At 45.3% G+C, this 23,129-nt stretch overlaps 2 protein-coding genes across 3 annotated transcripts in view; one reads left to right on the top strand and one right to left on the bottom strand.

The window, feature by feature from the left end:
- Positions 1 to 741: 741 nt before the first annotated feature.
- tsn (translin) lies at positions 742 to 4,393 on the top strand. Its single transcript, XM_029530582.1, has 6 exons — positions 742 to 893; positions 1,781 to 1,874; positions 1,970 to 2,066; positions 2,200 to 2,315; positions 2,395 to 2,474; positions 2,826 to 4,393. The coding sequence occupies exons 1-6, from the start codon at positions 828 to 830 to the stop codon at positions 3,054 to 3,056; spliced, it is 684 nt and encodes a 227-aa protein (XP_029386442.1). The 5' UTR covers positions 742 to 827; the 3' UTR covers positions 3,057 to 4,393.
- A 1,716-nt stretch (positions 4,394 to 6,109) lies between these two features.
- arhgef49 (Rho guanine nucleotide exchange factor 49) overlaps positions 6,110 to 23,129 on the bottom strand; it is a 30,409-nt gene continuing 13,389 nt past the window's right edge. The window contains exons 2-8 of one of the 2 annotated variants that reach the window (XM_029530844.1): positions 22,096 to 22,245; positions 16,524 to 18,184; positions 12,532 to 12,733; positions 10,959 to 11,169; positions 8,839 to 9,428; positions 7,668 to 7,813; positions 6,110 to 7,344 (exon numbers count right to left, since the gene is read on the bottom strand). In XM_029530844.1, coding sequence (XP_029386704.1) covers positions 6,504 to 7,344; positions 7,668 to 7,813; positions 8,839 to 9,428; positions 10,959 to 11,169; positions 12,532 to 12,733; positions 16,524 to 18,127 — 3,594 coding nt within the window. In that variant the 5' untranslated portion in view covers positions 18,128 to 18,184; positions 22,096 to 22,245 and the 3' untranslated portion in view covers positions 6,110 to 6,503. The remainder of the gene's footprint in view (positions 7,345 to 7,667; positions 7,814 to 8,838; positions 9,429 to 10,958; positions 11,170 to 12,531; positions 12,734 to 16,523; positions 18,185 to 22,095; positions 22,246 to 23,129) is intronic. The other variant, XM_029530845.1, reaches the window with a different exon arrangement.

Genomic DNA, 23,129 nt, shown 5'->3' with positions numbered 1-23,129 from the left:
ATGGGCCGTAATGCCAATAATTTATTAGCTCAGTATTGAAGGAGACGTTAACAAACTTTTAAGGCTTTAATAGCTTCAATGGCTTTAACTTTTGGCTTTAACTTAACTTTTACTGGGGGCCATTTCCACCGTCCAACTGGAACGATTAAAAACTGAATAAAAAAGATCACGTTTTAAACATAATTATGGGCCTATGCGTAAAAAAAGCATGATGTGTGTGATACGGCATGTCATGATTTTGAAATAGTGATTTATATTTACGAAGGGAGTTTATTAAGGGAGTGGTTTTTAATTTTCCATTGTTATTATTTATTTATTAAGCGTGGTGTTGTACCTGGAAGAAGGCAGCACCTGGAGGCAGCATGAGGAAAGGTGCTGCTTTGGCTCCGTCATCAGGGGGAATCAGGTAATGCAGTCTGTAATTTGGCCTGTGCACAAGAGCTAGTTATCACATTCTGTTCTTAAAAACAGTCTGTTAATATTTTCACATTTATTTACTGCTAAATAAACACCTTATGTTTATTAAAAAATATATATACACATATAAATGGTTAATTTTTCCTTTTTATATTTCCCCCGTCTTTATAACAAACCTCTTTTATTTTTATGGATTTATTAAAAATAAATTGACAAATAAATAAATGAATAAATAAACGAGGAGCGACGGCACAGGTGACGTCGGTGCTGTGACGTCATCTCCATGCGCCCGGGGAAGCTACGGCGGGGCGACAGGGTTTTTTTTTTTTAGTGCACGTTGATTGTTTGTTTTTAATTTTTGTGAATTAGCTGCAGACGGTTCTTCGTCGTCAGATCGACTCTGCACCGACATGTCGGTCACCGAGATGTTCAGCTACATTCAGGGCTTCCTGAGCGCCGACCAGGACGTCCGAGAGGTACCGACGAGCCGCCGCCGTCCGGAGCTGCCTGCTCGGTTAGCTAGCTGCTAACAGCTCCGGCGAACAAACTGGAAATATAACCTGTTTTTTTTTTGTGTTTGTTTGTTTGTTGTTAAATGAAAGAGGGTTTTGTTTATGAGGCACCAAAGCTTCCGGTGATTGATTGAGATAAACGGCCGTCTAACGTCGTTTTATCAAAGTTGTTAAAATTAATTTTGCAATTGAAAATTCACCTAAAATATGATTGAAGTTACAATAGACTGCTTTCTGCTTCAGAAGAAAGCACCAAACTTCATTTAAAAAAAGGTCAATTTAATGTATCTTTAATCTGACTATATATACATTTTGTGTTTTTAATTAGCCGCAGTGAGATTGTACACACATCGATTCGGCTGTTGTGAATACACTGAAGATCCGTGTACAAATGTTTTAAGATGTAAAAATAAAAAACAAAACCATTTTACTTTGAAAACTGTTTGATTAACTAGTTATACTACATACGATTACACTTAATCTTTTATTGTAGAAGTAAAAAAATAAAATTTCCACTAACATTTTTTATTTGAATTTGTTTTTTAATTGACTTAATTTTTTTTAATTAAATATGACTTATTTGACTAAAGTTTGCCTCCAGAGTGGCTGTGACACTTAAACTTATTTACCCTGGTAGATAAGGTCAAACGTCAAAACAAGTGATGGTCAGATACTGATTGATTGGGGCTATACATATACATCAACTGTGTAAGAGTGCTTATAAGCAAGTGAAGTAACAGAATTTGATTTTATGAGAAGGAACTCGTAATCCATTAAACATGTTTGTATATAACATTTAACTGACATGTAAAGAAAAACACTTGTATAAACTAAATGTGTTTTATTTGTAGGATATCCGTAAGGTGGTTCAGATTTTGGAGCAGACAGCTAGAGAAATACTAACAGTTCTCCAAAGTGTCCACCAACCATCTGGATTCAAGGAAAGTAAGCCTGACACAGTCTGAACAGCTTTGAATTTTGCCTGATGGGTGTTTTCTCCACTAAGCTTCTCTTTTTCCTTTATTCCTGGCTCCCATCAGTTCCCAGTAAATGTGCAAAGGCTCGTGAGTTGTTCTGCACAGTCAGGACACAACTTGCAGACCTTAAAACAAAATTTCCTGTGGAGCAGTATTACAGGTATGAGCCGCCTTTCAAACAGCTTAGCAAGAAAATTAACATTTGTTTAGTTGTCTGTATATCCCCCCCATCATCCAAATGGGTTCATTTTACTTGATAAACGCTGAAGTCAACCATTTTGATCCCGCTCTAGGTTCCATGAACACTGGCGGTTTGTGCTGCAGCGCTTGGCTTTCTTAGCCGCCTTTGTTGTGTACCTGGAGAGTGAAACTCTTGTGACTCGGGAGGAGGTGGCTCAGATACTTGGCAGTAGGTACCGGCTCATGCGTTAGTGTGTAACTGTCACTGAGGACTGTGAGCCTTACAGTTGATTCCTTTCACCCTCCAGTCGAGGTGGTGCGGGAGAAAGGCTTTCACCTGGATGTAGAGGACTACCTGGCAGGAGTGCTGATCATGGCTAGTGAACTGGTGAGTTTCCTCTTGACTGCTTTAAATCATGATGCCCTAAAGGGTGAAATGTTGTTATTGCTGTATTGCAAAAGATCCTGACATGGCCAGAAATTTCAACTACAGAATTATTTGGTGAAAGAAAAGCTGCTTTGTAATCAAGTCTTGGGCTTTGGGACACCATCACAGGCACCTTTCACTATTTTCTAAGATTTTACCGACGTTGTGATTTATCAGTGAAGTAATTTGTACATCAACTGACGATGAAGTCAATTTTTAGATGCAGCCTAATTCAATTTTTTTGTGAAAATGTTTTAAATTTTGAAGCCGCTCATACATGCAAGTAACTCTGTGCTTCATTTGTTCCTGCAGTCACGTCTGGCGGTGAACAGTGTCACAGCCGGAGACTACACTCGGCCGCTGCGCATCTCCAACTTCATTAATGAGCTGGACTCAGGCTTCCGCCTGCTCAACCTGAAAAATGACCCGCTGCGGAAGCGCTACGACGGCCTCAAATACGACGTGAAGAAGATCGAGGAGGTGGTGTATGACCTGTCAATCCGTGGCCTGGCCAAGGAGTCCGAGTCCGGTGGGGACAAGTAGAGGCGCGAGGCGTTGATCGGCTGTGGGAGACTGGAGGAGGGTGCGGTAGCTACCCCAGGCTGGGAGCTCTCCACGGCTGCTGCAGATCGGAGACCTTACCCCAGCTGGAAGGCAAGACCCAGAGATCTGCCTGAGGGCCCTGCAGCCAAGGACAGACTGTGTGAGTGTGTGTTTGTATGCGTGTGAACATGAGAAGTGCTTTAGATGGGTGGCAGTCTGTCAGGGGGTGGCAGAGATGGTGCCGGAGTTTGACATCCTCGTTCAGAGGTTCAGTTTGTTGCCGGTTCTGTGTTCTCATCTTCACCAGATGCATCTGTTATTGTTTCCCTGAGTTGCTTTTGCAACATTCAACATCTGTTTTTTTTTTTTTAATTGAATTATAGTAAATCGATGTTTAATTCGTTCAAGAAGACTGGCAGAGATGAGCCAGAGTGCTCCTGCCGTGCAGAGCTTATTGTATGTGGTTGTTTGTGTTTATTTGCAAAAACATCAACAACAACAAAAAAAAAAAAGAAAACTAAAAATGATTTTGTGGTGTTCACCAGATGAGTCTATGCCTGGTGTTAGTTCTATGTAGCCTGTGTTACTGTCAAAAAAAAAAAAAAGTGTATCCAAACAGACCTCCAGGAGCTTCGTTTATGAAGGAAATCTAAAAAGACCAAAAGGCAGAAAATAGCATTCTGTAATTATGTTTTATAGCCGATTCAGATATTTTCTGACCTTTTCTTATGAAGTTAGTATTTGGATTTGGATCATGAACTTCCAACCTTGATACACAGGATGTATTCATAAATGAGGCTCCTGGAGAGGACGAGCCAAAGAAAAGACAAAGATGCACTTAGCATGGTGTGAAGCTGCGCTGTGATCGGGTGGATTCTTCTTTTTGTTTTCTTACGTTCTGCTTTTCAACAGCGAGGAGCACTTGCATCACAGTGCCAATGATTGTCTAATGAGCCATTTTAATATGTTGGCTGTCAGGTGATGAAGCTTTCTCTGGAGATCCATCCACAAATACAAAATAGTCAGAATGTCATGTACTGCATGTTTTATGTATACTGATGGTTCTTTGTTTGTTTGTTTGTTTTTTTTTCCACTTCTGGGAATGTCTTGAATTTTTTTTTTCAGCATCCAAGCTTCTCTTTTGCCTCTTTACTGTAGTGGAGCTGAATTGTATTTTATAGAAATAACCCACTTTCATATTTCTGGCATTTATTGTTTTTGTTCCCTGGAGTAATAAGTGCATTCCACTTGTACTGTGTGTATTCCTGTCTTTGAATTTGTTGTCCTAAAGATTCTCAAAACTGCTGTAAATATATTTCTACGTTCTACATTTCAAACTTGGTTGCATTTTGTGAATGAATTGAAGCACAGAGGAACGCACAAGGTTGTTTAAAATCTTTTAATAGAATTCATTAGGGGAAATAATACATCGGGCCTGTCAAATGCAAATGAGGAAAAGGAAAATAACGGTATGCAGTCACTTTTTTTTGTTTTACATTTTGTAAGAGTTCATCTGAAACAGCGTCCTCCAGCAGCACAGTAGTGTTGGTGTGGAGTTGAGCAGCCCTGCCTTCCAAAACACAGTGATTTGCTACCTCTTCTAGTGCTACGTCATCGCAAAAACAAAAACAGCATCAGTCTTAAATAGTGGTTTTGGTTTAACGACACAATCAACTGTACTGAATCGACGCGCTGACTTCAGCTTTACTTCCTTCTAATACGAAGAATTGTGAATAACATGACGGCGTAACACATTTTTACCAGCAGCTACACACGAGAGTGTTGTATCACTGAATCAGAATAAAGTGCATTAAACAAAATAAAGCGTTCATAAATAAAACACACAACCAGGAAAAGTAGTAACACACTATAAATAGAAGATCATGTGACACCAGCGTCTGGGGACTGTCAGGCGAATGCAGATATTGCCTTGTATATTCACGCCAGCAGAGGGCGACCTAATCATATCTCAGAGAAAAGCTACAGTGACGTTGCAAATAAATAGTTTTAGCTCCACAGTAATCAAGGCACAACAGCTCATTGCTACGTCGGATAATAACACAGTAATAATTGTGTTATGACAGTGTGACTGGGAATTTTTTTTTTTTTTTTGGATATGATTCATCACAAAACTGTTCCTTTAAAATTCCCCCCCCCCACCACAGATTTCATGTCATTAAGTTTTTAAATAGAATAATTTTGTTTTATTTTGAGATAGTTTTCAAACCGTGCTGAAGTGATAAATCAGTAGATTTATTTTTAAACGACCCCACAAAGTTTTTTTTGCTGGTTCCTCTTTTTCAAATGATACTCTTATAATTTGAATTACTTTGTTTCATAAAACAAGCAAAAAAAAAAAACAAAACAAACAAACAAAAAAAAAAAGCAACAAACAAACAAACAGCGGTCCTTTGGTTCTCAGATATGTCGTGATTAAACACATACCAATATATCTGTCCCAAAACCCAAGGTTGAAAATCTCTGCACGTAACACAGGGGAGGGAATTGTGGTGTCACCTACTTTGCTATGACTTTAACAAAAATGAGATTAGACTAGATTTCTCACAAACCTGCCTTCATGGCACTGGGATTATTGAATGGTGCTTTTAACGCTGCAAACATGATTTGAGACTTAAGTTGAGTCAGCCACTTGAAAGTCAACAGCAAACAGCGCGTATTGAAGTTGGATAAACACCTGAACCCCAACAGGAAATCTTGGGAAATGAAATGCATATACAGTAGCTACTTATTTTGAAAAACTGGCAGAGATTATTGCTGTTGCTTGAGTCCTCATTTGAACACAGTGATACAGGAGGTCTGCTGGGCCTGTTAGCGAGGCCGCTGCTCAACTGCATCTCTGGCAGTGAAAGTTGCTCCGCCGCCAACGGCCGGTAGAGGGCAGTGACGACAAAAAACGAAACCACCAACCACATCTTCACCTTTACAACCAAAAAAACAAAAACAAAAAACAAACAAACAAACAAAAAAACGTCCAGAAAAGACAACCCCCTTACTGCCTCGTATAAAAAAAAAAAAAAAAAGGTTACAATTTTACTTTTTGGAGTCAGTTATTTTCAGTCATGCTATTCAACAGACACACCCTAATTACTGAAAACACGGCGCTCTTTCTCCGAGAGCAAACAGTCTTTACAATCAAGGCTGACGAGCACTGCCCAAGTTTTTTGGTTGTCCAAGGATCTGATTTTAATTATTTCTTTTCTTTTTTTCTTTTTTTTTAAATAATGCAACGGCTTTAACTGAAATCTTCATTTATAACTTCATGACAGTAGCCTATGGAGCACTTAACAGCTCTGTAAGAAAAAAAAGTGCTAAATCATTCTCTTAACTACCCTCAAGAGACTTTGAGAAAGTGTTTCTTGTCGTCAGCTTGATTTTTGAAGGATTCTGGTTATTTACAGTGTGACGGAGAGGTGGGGGTGGTCGGTCTCAGGAGCGGCTCTGGTTTGTGTTGATCATGATGTTGGGTAAAGCGTTGCGTCTTTTCCTCCAGGTGCCCAAGTCCCGAGTGTATCTCTTAATCTGATGGAACCACTGCTGGGTGCGAGATTTGTCTGAGGCGCGGAAAACGAAAGACTCCCGCCGGATATCGAGGACCTCGAATGTGTCCTCGCAGTCTGGATCTGTGGAAACCACACAGTTCCCCAGTCGGATGGGCTCTCTCAGCACGGTGAACTTCCCGCTGCTTTTGTCCTTGATTAGAACCAGCACTCCGTCTCGAATGCTCTCACCACAGCCGCCACCTTCCCCCTGATCTCCCCGTGCCCCCAGGTCGTTGCCCTGTCCCGGTGCTTCACCCACCCGCTGTGTCCTCACCATCAGCAGACTCTGAACGTTTTGAAACTTGAGGGCCTTGGTGCCTTTCTTCACCCACTGACCGTCCGCTGGCTGGGACAACTGAAGCGGGCCCTCCATGACGAAGCGCGTGTTTTCTCTCGCCCAGCCCACCGTCTTCATCGACACCTCTCGCATCTCGATGTTGATCACCTCCCGGTTCTTGCGGCTGTCGCGGCGGAATGAGCGGAGGGACCAGGTGACGCCGTTGCCCTCCTGCTTGGTCTTCATGTTGATGTGCTCCAGGTGGGACTCCACGCGGCTCTTGGCCTCGCGGAGACGCGCGTAGTCCGGGTGGCACTCGGGAGTGACCTTGATGATGCGGCTCAACAGAAGCGGGTATTTGGTCACGCGTTGGAGCGGCGCTATGAGGAAGGAGCGCAAGTTCATGCGACGCAGCGCCGTGTTGTCGTTCTGGGAAACATCCAGGAAGATCCTGAAAAAGGAGAAACAGAAAATTAAGACAAAAGCAGACAGATTCTTACAGGCCGAGCGAGTCCTCCGAGAGCTCTTAAAAAGTTGATTAATAGCAATCACAGAACAGGCTGACTCATGGGTGAGCTGTGGTGCTGTCTAAAAATATGAATCATTGCAGCTCTACTCCCAAAATAGAGCTTCCTCTGAATTAGTGATAAGTCCCTGTCTTTTCCATTAAGAATTATACAGAACAGCTGTGGCAGGAACTCGAGAAAGCTCCCAGAGTAACTTTTCCATCACACGGGCCGACAGAAAAATGAATCGTTGTGCTTTTGAGTTTACCGGAGCAGTTCTTTCTCCTTCTCCAGGGTGTTGAGCATGTTGACCGAGGTGGACTGCTGCAGGCAGTATGTCTGGAAGGCGGGCAGCATATTGACGAACTCCAGGAAGATCTCTCCTATGTATACTGTCAGCAGGTCCTCGTCTCCCTGGGGTCAAAGGGCAAGACAGAACACGGTCACCTCAGTGTCACGCACTGGGGGGGATTCATTTGTCTCAGCAAGTCACGACAGTACCGGCGCAGTAAGTTCAGTTCTGAAAATTACGTGGACGAAACAGATGTACAGAATTTCCATTTGGCCTCGACCTCGTCAGTATCTGAAGGATGAACCAAACTCTGTGGCCTAACAGTGATAACATCTCCCCTAAAGAGTTTAGCCTCAGAGCACGCGGGTCCATCCAGGACTTTAATTTGGCAGCATCAGGTCGGGCCTCAGGTGAGCTGACACAGCGGGGATGATAAAGGAGTGGCCAACACACTGCTAAGGATTGGAAACACTGTGAGCTTTTCCTAGAACAAGATGGAAACGGTCAAATCAAGGTGGATGAATTAAAAACAAACGGAGCAGCTGACAGAGTTTACAGCTTCTCGTCCACCTTGGTTTAAAAAAAAAAAAAAAAAACGGCCATCGACCTCAGAAACAGCATCCTAACCCTAACCCTAACTTAGTGATGTAAAATAGTATCACGTTCACTTAAGTCTCTTAAGATCAACAACTAAACAACTATAACAAACTATGCATTTTCCCAGACTTTTCCCCAGCAGCAAGTCCTAATAAGTTCCAGCTGAGTCAGCACTCCGTCTACACTCCACTGATCTGAGTGGCCAGCCAGTTTTCACCAGCCTCATTCTGACTCCATCCTAAAAATCCCACCTCTTTATCTCCGTTCCACTCGTTTTAACTGCTCCTAGATTTAACAAATAATCCTCTGGCCATAGATCCTTTCTTCACCGAGCTTTGGATTTTCAGCTCCAGACTTTAAACACACCTTTTTTCTCTCCTCCTGAACTGAATCTGAAATCATCTCAGACTGTTTCAACGTTTTGTGGGCGCTCAAATGAAAGCCTGGCATTTAAAGGTTTTAGAAAAGCGACTCAAAGCTTAACAGCTTTAAAAAAAATAAAAAATAAAACAAAAATCATCAGAATATGGTGTGTGTGAGAGCGGGTCACCTGGTCAAAGGCCTGGTCGATGCTGTCCTGCAGGTGTTCGGTGAAGCGGTCGTTGACGTCTATCAGTTCCTGGACGTTCCCGAAAACCACGGTGAGCTGCTCGGCCGTCAGCAGCCCTGCGCTCTGCATGGGGCAGTAAAACTCCTCCTTGATGATCCGCAGGTCCTCGCCGTAACTCGACTCTGTGTTTAGAAACTCCAGGATGGCTTCTTTGCGCTCGGTGCGCAGCTTGGAGCAGCGTTCACACATGCGCTCTCCTCGCTCTTTGGAGGCCCCGTCCCTCAGTCCACAATCCGGACAGGGTCTCTGGGCCTCCCAGGCTCTGAGGGAGGCGGACGGTCTCTTCCAGGTGCGGGACAGCCCCGGGCCGATGCCGCTGTCCACCCGTTCGACCTCGGCTCCCCGGTTTCTGCGGTAACGGCGAGGCTCGCTGTCCTCCTCCTCCCGCTCATCACTCAGGCCCACCACGCCGCTGTCGGCGCTCAGACTGCTGATGGTGCTCCAGCGATGCTGCCCGGACCGAGTCACACCCAGACCCGCCTGACGCTCCTCACCGGGGGGTTCTGAGCGACCACGAATTGCTGCTGGAGCTGCAGAGATGTAGACTCATTAGAGGTTATTAATTTAGTCTCTACAGACACGCACACTAATGTCAGCCTCCCTAATGAATCCCCGTTTAATCTGGACTTCTCATTACTGGCCAGGTCAACATGAAGGAACTATTATAGATATCATCTTTCTCCAATAATTACATCGCTAACCCTGCAGTCAACCACTTAACCTTTGTTGTCGATACGTGTCATGTCAGTGTGTGTTTGTGTTTAAACTGAGAGACAGATGTGTTTTCTAAGCTGCTCAGACAGAATTTCAAACATTTTATTCAAACTCGTTATAGTAGCTTTAAATATGTATAAATAAGAAACCACTTATTGATCATTTTTGGTACAAAGAGGAGAACTACTTCCTGTCCACGTCCCTTTTTATCTGCGGCAAAGAGCAACAAGGTCACCATTAGCATATGCCATATTGACTGACATCCTGTGGCCGGCTGTCCAGTGTCAAAGAACTTCTGTTGACAGCAGAGGATTAGCAAGGGACCTGTGTGTATATATGTGTGTGCGTTTGTGTGCGTTTGGCGGGGGGAGGCAAAGACTGGATGGCCAGCTTCTTGCCGAGTTGTATAATAGATGTTAAAACAAAACAATTGCAGCTCTTGATAGCCTTAATCTTTTTAAAAGGCAACAGATTTTAAAATCTGCTTTAGATGGCGGTTTATTCTCCATTTTAGGGTGATATGCCCCCCCTCCCTCCCGATGAGGCGAAGGGGGAGAGATGGAATGAGGACATGGACTTCTGTACAGGTGCAGGGATTTATGAACAGACTGTCCTCAGGAAGGAAACAGCAAGTCACAGCTGCTGATATAAAGCAGGGATTCAAGTCTCTTTTTGGACGTGACTTGTTTGTATTATTACTCTCACTGGGTCTATAACTTCAGTGGAAATGTGAGTAAGACGTACTGACTTCATGCTTGGAGCCAGATAATCATTCTGCCTGGGGCCCCCAGTGGTGACGGTACTGAGGTGAGCGAGGGTCCGCCTGATGACTGAGACTGATCGCTTTTAAGCTGAATGACAGACAAACAGCAAAAAGTTGTGCTGAGACAGTCTGTGTTTTTGGACTATTTGTTTTTCTATTAGAACGAAATCTGTATTAAAAAAAAAAGAAGTCCTTTACAGCTCAGGTAAAAAAAAAAAAAGCCTGAGTTGCAGCCTGGATACGTGGACGTTAGGGAGGGATAACAAGTGATGGAGACAAGAGTTGCATTGTGGGAAATATTGGGACAGTTGACCCAAAATAGAGACTACTGCGGTGAAAAGTTAGACCCAACAAGAGGCTGATGACCTGAGCTGATAAGAATGCTGATTTGCATCCGGATTAGAAATTACTTGACTGTGAGTCTTTGAATTACAAATTTTGGATAATCCTGAGTAGTTTACAGCTTCAGGATATTAATTTGCCACTTCAGTGAACATTTGCTCCAAAGTGGCTCAACTGTAATTCAACAACGTATTACACATGCAACACATCCATTTAATGCAGCTGTCATACATGCACTCACCACTTTCTCTGTCTCTGTCACGGTCCCGGCGGTGGCCGTGGAGACGTGCGGCGGCAGCGATCTTCATCTCCAGCTGTTTGCGCTTGGAGGCGTCGGCTGGCATGGGGTCGCTGTAGTGGGGCCGGAGACGGCACTCGCGCTGCGCCCTCACCGTCTCAGCCAGCTCATAGGCTGCGTCTGAGCTGGAGCGCCTGAAGCCCAGACCGGTGTGCTGCCAGGTGGAAGGACACGTGTGTCAATCAAACCGTTACGTTTCTATGGCAACAGATGTTTTTTGAAAAAAAGAAAAAGAAAAAGACAGGGGCGGGGGGGGAAGGGTTCTCCTAAGCAGATAAGGAGAGGGTGAGGACAAGAGAGAGGAATCACAGCTCCTGTGTCTGTTTTCACGCGTTATGTCAACATGTTCACCGTCATGACATCATTACAGAAGTTACAGCTTGTGGAACTGACAAGAATCCAAATTTCATACTGAGACGCAGTCTGCCAAGTCCTGTAATAGACTCATAACAAGGCCACACATCCAAAAATCAGCTCTTATCAAAACTTGAAGCCGGCCAGCCTTGTAGATGAAAGACGTCCCCCAAGTGGTGATTCAAAGTGTCTCCTGGCATATTTTGAGGTGAGACGAGGAATTCCCCGACACACTGCAGCATTTCGTATGGACAAACGCACTCCTGATGCGGCTTTAAAAATCCCTTTAGGGTCTTTGGAGGCCCCCGTTAGCTGACCTGAGGTTGAAAGTTCAGAGGTCATCACTTTAACATGCAGTTTTTTCGCCCTAGAGCCATCTCCGGCACCCGGTGCCTTTAATGATATTGGCTTTCCAATGATCACCTCCCTAAATGTTGACAATTCTCTGACAGCTCCACAAGACTGAAAGGCGGAGGAAGGTTCTCATCTCCCTCCACCAGAAGGAAAACACGATATACAGCTCGCAGCAATCACATAAAACTGAAGAGAATAATTCATGTTCCGCTGAATTACCATGCAGCAGCCCTTACTTTAGGAATGCAGAGGCAGCATCCATTGCGGATTCAAAGCCAAAAAAACAAAGCGAGGCAAGAATCCAACACACCTCTAGATCTGTTCCCTAAAAACCACCTACAGCCTCGGAGCATCGGAAGCAAGATGCGACTCCATGTCAGTCCAGCTCTTCTGTTCTGCGGATGCACAGAGAGGAGCACAATGCTAGCTGCAGCTGAGGCTGGTGTCAAAGCTGCAGAGAGCAGGAATGAAGCGCTGAGTTACCAGCAGCCTGCAGCTGGAGGGGGCTTAATCCTCTTTTCTTTTTACTGCACCCTCAGACGTCGAGCAGCTGCTGGAAAACAGAGCGTTGCATGCTCATTCCTGTCTCAACAAATACCTCTGCATCAGTATGTGTGAATGATGTGCATGTGTGTGTGTGTGTGTCGCAGTCCCCTTGCTTGTCCCTGTCATCCTTGAATACCAATGGATCTGTGTGTTTCTGCACATGACGAGGCGACAACGCGAGGCGGCGAGTGAAGACACAACACAGACGACACATTTAGGAGACACAAAGAAGAGGAAAGAAAATGAAAAAAGAAATCCTTACGCATTCTCCCGTTTCCCCTCTTCCACCTCCTCCTCCTCCTGCAGGCGTCTCGTCGCCAGCCTCAGCTCCGCAGGCCGTTGCCGACGTTGCCATGGCAACGGCGGACGGCTGACAGTCGGTCGAGGGGGCGGTGATGTCACAGCCTCCGTGCCGGTCACCTGACAGCCTGACGGGGGCCTCGGAGGAGATCTCTGCACTGCAGCTGGTGGAGAGAAGAAGAGACAGAGGTACAGAAGGGAGGGAGGGAAGGAAAGGGGAAGAGGAAGAGGAGGAGGCAAGGAGAGGGAGCGGGGAAAGGGAAGGGTGGAGAAGCAGGAGGTAGGAGACGGGAGTGAATGAGAGAAAGTCAAAGGAGGGTTGAAATTCTGATGCCGGCAGAGCTCATTCATCCTGCCTAACTCTCCCCTCCTCACATGCCCCCCTGCTGTGCCTCCTTCTATCCTTTCCACCCCCCCCCCCCCTCCTTTTCCATCATCCTTCTATCCCCTCAAACGCCCAAATCAATTCTCTTTCCACTCAAACCGTCTTCAGGAGGACAGTAACTATCAGACACATCAGTGGACAATAACACCTAAACCCCCGGACCGCAGGGACGCCGCCTGCAACCACAATCACAAACAAACACACCCAGATCTCACACTTTTCCTTTATTCCTTTGTCTGATAAGTGTGTGTGTGTGTGTGTGTGTGTGGGTTTGTACACTCCACAGAAACACACAGACACACACAGTGAAACCACAAACGCCTGTGGGGACAGATTCATGCACAGCTTTGGGCGAAACCACAATGGGCTTTTCTTTCTCTCCTGTCGTCTGTCCAATAAAGGAAAGAGACACTTCAAAAAGCATTGGAAGGAAGACACCTGGGTCGCGTTCGAAGCAGATTTCGGCCACTTGGAGGCAGATGAACACCACAAGTTACTAAACTCCCATTTCTGACATAATAATCACCATATTCCATTAACTGTGTGGCATTGGGGCGCTGGACAGGACGTGTCCAGTGAGCTGACTGCTGCTTCTGGAAACTATTATATAAGAGGCTGAAATTGAAAATACCTCCCTGTGGGGTTCTCCAGTATGAATGACCCTCTTCGCATTACATGGAGTCACATTGATTAATGGAGCTTTGCAACAATGCACACATAATTAACCAAAGGAACAAGCAACTTTATGCAGGACATTGATTTTGCTTTTTCAAACAGCAGCGAGTTTCATGGTCCAACAGGCATCTCTGCTAAACCCCTGTGACAGCAGTTTTAGATGTTATCATATTACATATTAAAATCAAAAGGAATTTGTTGGTTTTCTTAGTCGGAGCAGGTTTAATAGTTCTGAGGGTCAAAAACCAGAAAAGAGTCCCAACCATGTCTGGCTGCCCATTCCTGTGGTGGAACAGGGGGTGATGACTCTCAGCAGCAGGTCAGGTCAGTGTGATTATACTTCTCTTAAATTATCCTCTTGCCTTGAATTTCGGATTGTTTCATCTAAACAGTAAATACATTAATGTCATCAGCGAAACTGCTGCTGCTACTGAGGACGCCGACTGCATGTGCATTTACATTTCATTTGCCGTCGACTGCTTTCTTAATTAACTGACTGACTGCTACGTGGGAGAAATGTTGGTAAATCAGGCTAAAACAGGCAAAATGTCCGTCGTCAGGTCCAATTTCAATGACTGAGAGGATTAAGTCATTTATGCGCATCTGCTAATGAACGAACTGCCGTTGATGTAGTTTAAATCTCAGTGACACTGAGTGCGCTTTGCTTGGGCCTGTTATGTATCCTCACTTTATCCCTGCAGTGACGTCTCATTATTCTAATCGTTCTTACATAACTCTGTCCACTCTGATCTCCGTCCCTCCCAACCCAGTTAAATTACTGAGCTCTTACTGGACACTTTTCTCATCCTCCCTCTGATGCTCTCTGGGACGTCAGTGCACACACACACACACACACACACACACACACACACACGCTCATATTTCACATTAAACCTACAGCAAACCCTGGCAACCTGTATGACTCCGTATTAGCCTACACATGTAATTAACACAGTTTTGGAGGATTCATCTCTAAAACATCCGATTGGCTTTCTGTCATTAAAGGCCTCTCCCTCACAATATTAGCTGTCACCCTTCAGATGATGCATGGGAAGTAATAACCTACAGCGTAATTCATCAGGAGACCACTGTATGTGATAGATCCCTGCTCAACATGGTGCAACCTGACACCTAAATTAGCCCATCTGTCACATCTACTGATGCATATATCATTCTGATGAATTCAATATATTTCTCTTTGAGTGTCTGCATGTAATGAAGACGAATAGAAAACAATAAATATGGTGGCTACACCACGCCCCCCTTTAACCGCTACATATAATTGTTGCACTTTTACTGCAGTGTACAATTAACTCAGCCGGCCTGCTTTGATGCTTCATTTGGTCTATAAAATCCCTCCCAGGTGTTATAACATGGATATTACTGTGATAATGCGACACATGCGGCATTATCCAAGTCTGGCTGCGTCGTGCACCTGAACAAAGAGACTTGTTGTTCAAAGTCAAACACCTCGTGGATGCAGAGATCAGACAGAATATTGTCATGTTTAATTAATAAATCTTCGAGTGTTAACATTCACAGAGCCTTAGGTTGAATTGAAATCACTGGGGAAGCGCACAGCGTGTTGCATCGTGGGTACGCTCTGAACATAAAAGATGAATCCACTTGGGACAAACAACGTTTCAACATGAGCTGCTGGAGCTTTTGTGTGGCTCCGCTGGACGACCACAGTGTAGCGCTGGATTTGATCATCAATTACCTGTGTATAAGATGTATCAAATTCAGTATGCTCTCCGGTTTCAAAATGCACAGATTTTTTTTTTTTTTTTTCCCCTGATGGCAATGTTTTGATGTTGACTCGGAACAAGATGACGGAAAGTGCTTTTTGTTTGTTGTTTTCAACCACGCCGTGTTTGTTGATCCAACACTTTGGTTGTTGAACGGACATTCTGGATGAATCCAAATGACTTTGGTCGTACTCTGATTTTTACTCCATACTGCCACCATGAGGTTTAAATCTGTGGTTTTAAATGAAAAGTTTTGACAGATACTGAACGGATTATGATAGATGTTAGCATTTAGCTCAAGTCTAAGTGTCCTAACAGAGCTTCACAGAGCTGTTCGGTTGATAAACCATCTGAGGACATCACCAAAGCTATCTGATGAATTCTATATTCTACAGCCATTCACGCGCACAACCTGAGCATGTACAGCATAAACACAGAGTCACACACAGTAGTTATTTCTGCTGCCTTCACACAGAGGAGTTTCAGACATCTGTGCAAACGAAGGAACAGGCAGGGAAAGACACCGTCCATCTCCCATCTACGTAGCTCTGCAGCAGGGGGGCGGGGCATGAGGGCGTTTATAGTCTTCAACAGGCCTGATGAAGTAGCTGGTCTGTGTTCAGGGTCTAATATTTACATCACATAGAAGCCTGTCGCGCAAATGACACCACAGAAACACACACTCCTGATGTCTGCCCTTCATCAGAATGAACCAAAGTGGAATGAATTTATTCATTTATCCAACAGCTGACACGCAGAGAGAGGAGAGACGGGGAAACCGTGAGTCTGCGGGGACGGTGCTGGTCTTCCCGTCTGTCATGCTTCATGCATGTTCGCTCCGACAGCTGTTACCACAAAAACTGAGATAGATCGATAGCACAACAGCACACGCAGGCCTAAGCAGATGGACTCCAACGCTTTTGGGCGATGCACTGGCAGTGCATAGCGCACACATGGAGGTGTACTTGAAGCCTACCATCAGAAGGATTAAGCGGACAAAACAATGTGTCTCACAGTCAACACTGATCTTTGCAGCGGTGGCAGAACTATTCTGAACCTTTGCAGTACAAACGTCTGATTACTTCAGACAATGATAAAAACATAGTTCCCACACCACCTTCATCTCCTGCCCTGTCCCAGACTAACCTCTTCTTGATGAGGTCCAGTGCGGAGCCAATGAGGCCGTCCTTCATCTTGTATATCTTGGCTCCGTAGCTGGACAGGTCCGTCCCCTCCAGGAGCAGCGCTGGGCAGCAGCTGGAGGGTCGTTCCCAGTTCTCCCTGCCGGGCGGGAAGGGAGCCGACCCAGCTGGTTCCAGACTGCTCCTCCTACGCCTGCTGCCCCCATCATCTCCCCCTGCAACGGGGGGTTTCTCCTGGGTGGAGCTGGCCAGGGGCGAGCGTGGAGATGGGCCTGTGCGGATGGGAGAGTATGTGCTTGGAACGGAGGAGGAGGGATCTTCGGTGCTGTTATTCTTCACGGTGCCTGTCCTTCCACCTGTGCTCGTGTCTCCCGCCATCTCCTCAGGATTTGCCCTCTGCTCTCTGTGTCCCTCACAAGAACCTGACTGATCAGATGAAGGCATCTCTCTCTCTGATCCTCCTGTGTCCTGCATCTCAGGACAGGCATTTCCAGATACCACAGAACCCGCTGTGGACTCTCTGCTCCGCTCCCCCTCCTTCTGCCTCATCCTCTTAAACTCCTCGAATGTGGGGATATGTAGGCGTCCGACAGGAGGTCTGCGGCACTCGGGTGCACAATCCAATCCATTCCTGTTACCACCAATATTGTCCGTTGTGCAGGATGTCTTAATCGCTTTGGGGGTGGAGGGGGAGCTGTGCAGAGTGAGGTTGGGGCTGCTGTTCTGCCGTCGGAGCTGCAGGCGCCTCAGGACCTCCTGCTTGATCTCCTCGGGGCTTGTGAGGCGCATCGTGCACGGTGATCTGGGACCAGGAGCTGTCGGGTTCATGTGATGCGCACATTCCTTTTCAATGGGTGTGGCACTTGGGTTTACCTGAGGCCGCAGTGGGAGGGTCTTCAGAGGCTCCACTGCTGACCTGGCGCTCTGCAGACGGAGTTTCTCTCTCAGGCCCTTCCTCGCTTCCCATTCATCTACGCCGCTTGGAAACAGAAACTGGGGGAACAGCGGGAGGTCCTTCCTGGGGAGGCCATGGCGAGGGTAGAATGCTAAGCTCTCCAGGTTGGGGACCAGTCCGTGGGCCCCGACCACAGATCCCTCTGGGGGCCCATCATACCAATGGCTCGTGGATGTGTAGCGTAATATTAACTCACTGTCCACGCTCCTGTAGGGGGCAGGGCTGAATGCACACAGGCCAGAATCTGCCACAGTGTTCCAGTTCAGGTTCTCCATACTCCTGTAGGGCCTGCTGCCATTGCCTCCTGTTTGGACGCAGGGGCCCGGGGCCATCCCCTGACCCGGCCCCACCTCCAGAGGGCCCTGCCTGCTGGAGCAGTACCTTAGTCCCAGGTTGGTGAGCAGAGTGCTGCTGTTACACCGGGCCATGAGAGGAAAGTGAGGCCCTTGGAGGCCCAGGTAGTGAGGAACGCCGGGTCTGTGCCTGGGGAAGGAGGACAGCGGGTCGGGGGACAGGGGGAGGTTGGCGATGCAGGGCTCCATGTCTATAGCGAGGTCGAGGGGGGAGGCACAGCCGGCGGGAGAGCCGACGGAGGCTGCGGCGGAAGAGGTGGAAGGGTAGTCACATGGTGGTGGAGGCTTTACGTCTGGCATGGCTGCAGGCTGAGCGAGCAGCACTCGGACACACAGTCAGCTACGAAGGTCTGCAGCCTGGAGACAGAATACACAACCGTAAGATCAGAGATGTAACGTCAGCGCAGACCTTTATGTGGACAACAGCTGACTCAGCTTCTAATAGTATCAACATCCACAGAGAAAACAACGGAAATTGAAATTATTATAAATTATGCCTTTTTTCCTAAGAATTTCTTATTTTTTTTGGTTTATCTTGTGAAACACATTCACTTAAAGCTGATATAAAAGTCAAAAATGAAAAATTACAATTGATTTTGACGGGATGGTGCGATATTTATGTTATAGTCTTTGTAACGTTATTGTAAAAACTAGCCAAATGTCCTCGCATCAAATAAAGTTGACACATCAATCGGAATATTTTGTGTTCTGCATTAAACTTAAATGAAGCTCCGACTCTCCAGCTCGGACTTCACACAGAGGCCCTGTCCATGTGGCAGAAATGTTCTGGCTCTGGACAAAGGTACACTGTCTCTGAAGCGTGGCTCCTTTAACAGAATAATTACATTCATTTTATATAAATGGCACCCTGTCTGCCCCCCCAGGCTTCTCCTTTTTTGTTTCTCTGCAGCAAGAATAATAATGGAGGGATTATTACTCTGCTTGTCTGGCTATTAAAACACGAGATTGAGAGACAGATACAGAGACAGACAGTGCAGACTGAAAGAACACAAAAAAAGGAGAGAGGAGACAGAGAGCTGGTAAAAAAAAAAAAAAAGGAAAGACAAAGATGAGTCAGAGAAAGAGGAAATGAGTGTGACGCTGAGAAGAGAAGAGAAAAGAAGACTGAGGCGACAGTAATGAAGATAACTGCTTTGCTGTCCGCTGGCACTCAGCTCCGCTCTTTCCTTCTGACTAATCAGACAGCAGTTGTAGATTAGCCAGGAGCAAGCAAGACAGCACGAGGTGCACCACAGCTCTCTCTCTCTCTCTCTCACTGAAATGAGTACAGATAGTATGTCGACCGCCCGATCCAAACAATCACCCAAATCTTATATTTTGTCTGCATCGGAGTTACAGACGTGATTATGACTGTGATTATGGAACAGGGGCCTCGGAGGGCTCATTTGCGATGCATTAGGCGAATAATGAAACTGGAATCATCTTCGAGCTCAAACGCTCCCTGATACCAAAGCACCTACAGGCCGCCGCTGCTCTCTGCAGCTCTGCAGTAATAGATCAATCTCCATTCTTCACATGCTGGAGGTATCAGCGAAGCTGTGATCACAGTCAGCTGGTAACCACCACCATAGCAGCACAGGCGGTTTCCTTCTAATCTCATTTGCTGGCTGCTGATTAAATGAATAGTACTCCAACACAAAAACCCAAGGACAATAATCTGTCGCTCAAAATGAATCCTTTAATGACCCCCGATTAAAAGTCTATCTATGTCGGAGGGAAATTCATTTGCAGAAACAACAATCTTCTGTCATTGTCAGTGAATTTTAGGGGAAACACAATAACCTGAATATGAATTGTCTGATACCTCGGAAGTCTGCTGGGCCACAGAGCGTCATTGCTCCCCAATCTAACACTGTATTCTTACACATCATGTCACGTTATCACACAATGCACGTCGTCCTTAATTTGGACTTTGGACAAACGCACTGATTTCTCCTGTCTGGGGACAGAAGTGTTGGACCAAACTTCATGGAAATCTATTTGATAACCGTTGAAGCATTTCACTGAAACAGCAGAGCATCAGCGTCACTGTGTCGCCAGATGAGAAATTCAAGGGATCACTGAGGTCAGAGCTATTTGTCCTGCGGGGGATGAAAGTCTGCGCGAAAAAACTGTCATCCAAAGAGCAACATCACAAACGTGGCCGCACAGACAGCACGCACACCCTGTTATACAACCTGAGCAACTAAAGGGAAGGACCTGCGGGGAAAACATCCGATATTTAACCAACGTGCATCATCCATATGCTGCTGATGGCCCTGGTCTCCACCGGTTTGACCTCCCGTGCTGAGGTGGACCTTCCACGTCCACCAGACTGCTGAACGGTTTCCTTCCTAAGGCCCTTCACGTCCGTCCTCCCATCTATTCTCTATACTGCTTACTACCGCCATGTATACGCCACTCAGGAGGAGCATTCCTGCTTAAAATGTTATAACAATACAGGTTTTCTACTGTATTGCATATTCCTCTCTAAACTTGAATCAAAATTTATGTTAATGGCCCAGAATTTGATTCTGCATCGATCTACTCTATTCAGTTAGTTATTACGCCGGACTAAATGACGGCTTTTAATTTTGTTTTCTATTGTAATTTTTTTTGCCTTTGGCTTTTCCTATTATTCTGTTTACAAGACACTAATATATGTGTGTGCATAGTTGAGATTGGAGAAAATGTGCTGACATGTGGAATTTGGTTTTAATTAGCACGAGCATGTGTGTCTGAATCGCGTGCTGCTTTGTGCTCAGCGTGCCGCCTCCTCTCTCTCTGCCTTTCTCTGGTTGAATTAGTGCCAGTATAAAGGTTCGCCGGAGGTCTGCGCTCTCTCTGCTCTCCCTGCTCTTTCTGTCACCGGAGCAAACTGAGGAATAACTCATCCTGACCAGCAGGACGGTAAATCAGCCGCCACGACCCAGCGTGTACAGGGGCAGGTTTCTCTAAAAATGACAGCGGAGAGGGTGAAGAGGGCGGCATCGAAATGAGAGATTAAATCATTTATGTTCTGGGATTCACTGTCAGCGTCTGCTTTCGTAAGGACACTGACACGATTCTCATCTTAGCAAGCTGTTTTGTGTATCGTTAAACTCTTACGTTTCATATTATATAACCCAAATTGAATGGACACCTTTGGGCCTGCTTTTCTTGGAAATGTTCAAGAGTTATTAAAGCTACAGGATAAAATGGCAAAGGGAATAATGTGCCTCCGATGTCCCCGTGTACAAAGCCAGATCCATTAAGAAATGGCTTTCACATTTCGGTCCAGATGAACTTCACTGGCCTGTGCTGAGCCTTGGCCTCAACTAAACACTCAACACATGTGGGATAAACTGGAACGCTGAGCGGGAGCCAGGTCTTATCAGTCCACATCAGCGTTGGACCTCACTAATGCTCTTGTGCCTGAATGGGAGCAAATCCCCGGATCTAAGATCCAAAATCTGCCGGATTAATACCCATAGTTTGGTGTGTGTGTGTGTGGGGGGGGGCCAAACATCTGGACATTGACACATTTCGGCTCAGATATTCACAAACATCTGACTTTTTTTTTTGTTGTTTTGTTTTAATGGGTAATATGGGACCAGCAGTGAAAGATTCACAAAATAAAGTAAAGTTCTGCTTCTCGGGCGGTGACCTGCCTCGTCTCATGAGTGATATCACCCTCACGCAGCGTGAGATCAGCTGCCCTTTATCTCAATCCAACATTCATCTTTACAGCAGAGGTTTTTTTACGCTTCCTTTTAGGAGCGACATGATGACATTTTGCAGTTGACAACCAATACAGATGCGATTGTCTGCACTTTTAAACAGGAGGAGACGAGAAAAAAAATGAATAAATATGCTTTCAACTCAGAGTGTGATGAGGAGGGGGTCAGAGTAGAAATAGTTTAATTTTAAAGTTGGGTAAATCTGTTGAAATGTTCATCACGAAGCACCTTATTTTGTCCTTCTGTCTGAATTCAGTTTCACAACAAAAGCTTTCTTGCAACTAGAAAACTTTCCGATTAGACTCGTTTGTGTGTCTGTTTGTTGAAATGTGCATTCTGATACTTTGTATTTCTGCCCTTGTGCAGACCTGTCAGTGTTCTATGTGTTAAAATATGAGTCAGTATCTGCGTTTTGCTGTCGGCACAGCTCCCCTCCTCTCTGACTGGGCAGAGGTTACCTAACTGCGAGCATCGCGTTGCAGGGATCGGGTTTGGAAACAAATCCTCCTGTAGCCGCTGGCGGGGCATCGTCTGATCTGCTAAACTTACCCCATTTTAATCAAGCCTTTACTCCTCTTCTCTCCTGCTGCAGGTCATTGGCTCGGATCCCAGAGTGCCCGGCTTCCTCTTCGCAGTCTCTCCCTCAGCACGGCGATCTATCTGGAGCTTCCACCAGAGCCAGACGGATGAAGCCCCCAGCTAAAAGCAAAGACAGCGAAAAGGGAGGAAAAAAGCACATCAATCAATGAGCTGCATTTTGAAAAGGTAATAAACTACCGTGATGAAGACGATCCACCATGCCGAGCGCTGCTGCTTTAAACTCTTCCAGACAAGGAGCAACAGAGACTCGAGGCTTGAATAGCAGATGTATCCTAATACTGTAAAACAAGCCATGTCCTCCTTTTGCAGATTGAATTAGATGTTGAGTTAATTACATAATTACGGTTTCTCTGTCAGGAGAGAGCAGGAGATTACACGCATTAGGGCCAAGAGTTTGTATAGATGGGATGCATCTGTGCTGAAACATCAGTCAGTGGTGAGAAAAATAGACAGAGGATAATTATCCAATGTCATATTTTCAATCAACACAGAGTCCATTAAAAAGACAATTATTATGTTTCATCAGCAAGACTGACGGTGCCCACCGAAGGACCAGGAGGGAAAAATGTGTGAAATTAAATTTTGTTTCATTAAAAAAAAAAAAAAAAAAAAATCATCATAATAGAAAATGTTTAATTGTTCCCCAGCAATAAAATAATTTGACAAATAATGTTAAGTTTTAATTAGGAAAACACAATTAAACATTTGTCTCAGTAATAAATTACACTTTAGTTTTCTGTGCTATACAATTTAGAACAAAATACCCAAACAAAAAATTTTAATGATTAAAAGTAGGTAAAGCTCCTTTTCGCCCAGTTTCACAATGTTAAAGAAGAAAATGTCACCACGCTCCACCAAACAAACAGGCTGACGTCAACATGCACCAGACAGATAAAAAAAATCTAAATTCAGAGTGACTGATCGGAGTCTGTCCCAAACGGACCCCTCCACTACAAACTTCAGTTCATAAATGTAATATAAAA

The sequence above is a fragment of the Echeneis naucrates genome, chromosome 21 (assembly GCF_900963305.1).
Source record: "Echeneis naucrates chromosome 21, fEcheNa1.1, whole genome shotgun sequence".
NCBI classification, from domain to species: Eukaryota; Metazoa; Chordata; class Actinopteri; order Carangiformes; family Echeneidae; genus Echeneis; species Echeneis naucrates.
Note: the sequence above shows the minus strand (reverse complement) of the source record. Positions and strands in the feature narration are given on the sequence as shown.

What these genes read in the sequence shown, in the direction of transcription:
- tsn (XM_029530582.1), top strand. Translation starts at nt 828, where the DNA reads ATGTCGGTCACCGAGATGTTCAGCTACATTCAGGGCTTCCTGAGCGCC. An exon ending in CCGACCAGGACGTCCGAGAG is followed by an intron (nt 894 to 1,780) that starts GTACCGACGAGC and finishes TTTTATTTGTAG; the next exon opens with GATATCCGTAAGGTGGTTCA. An exon ending in GGTGGCTCAGATACTTGGCA is followed by an intron (nt 2,316 to 2,394) that starts GTAGGTACCGGC and finishes TTCACCCTCCAG; the next exon opens with TCGAGGTGGTGCGGGAGAAA.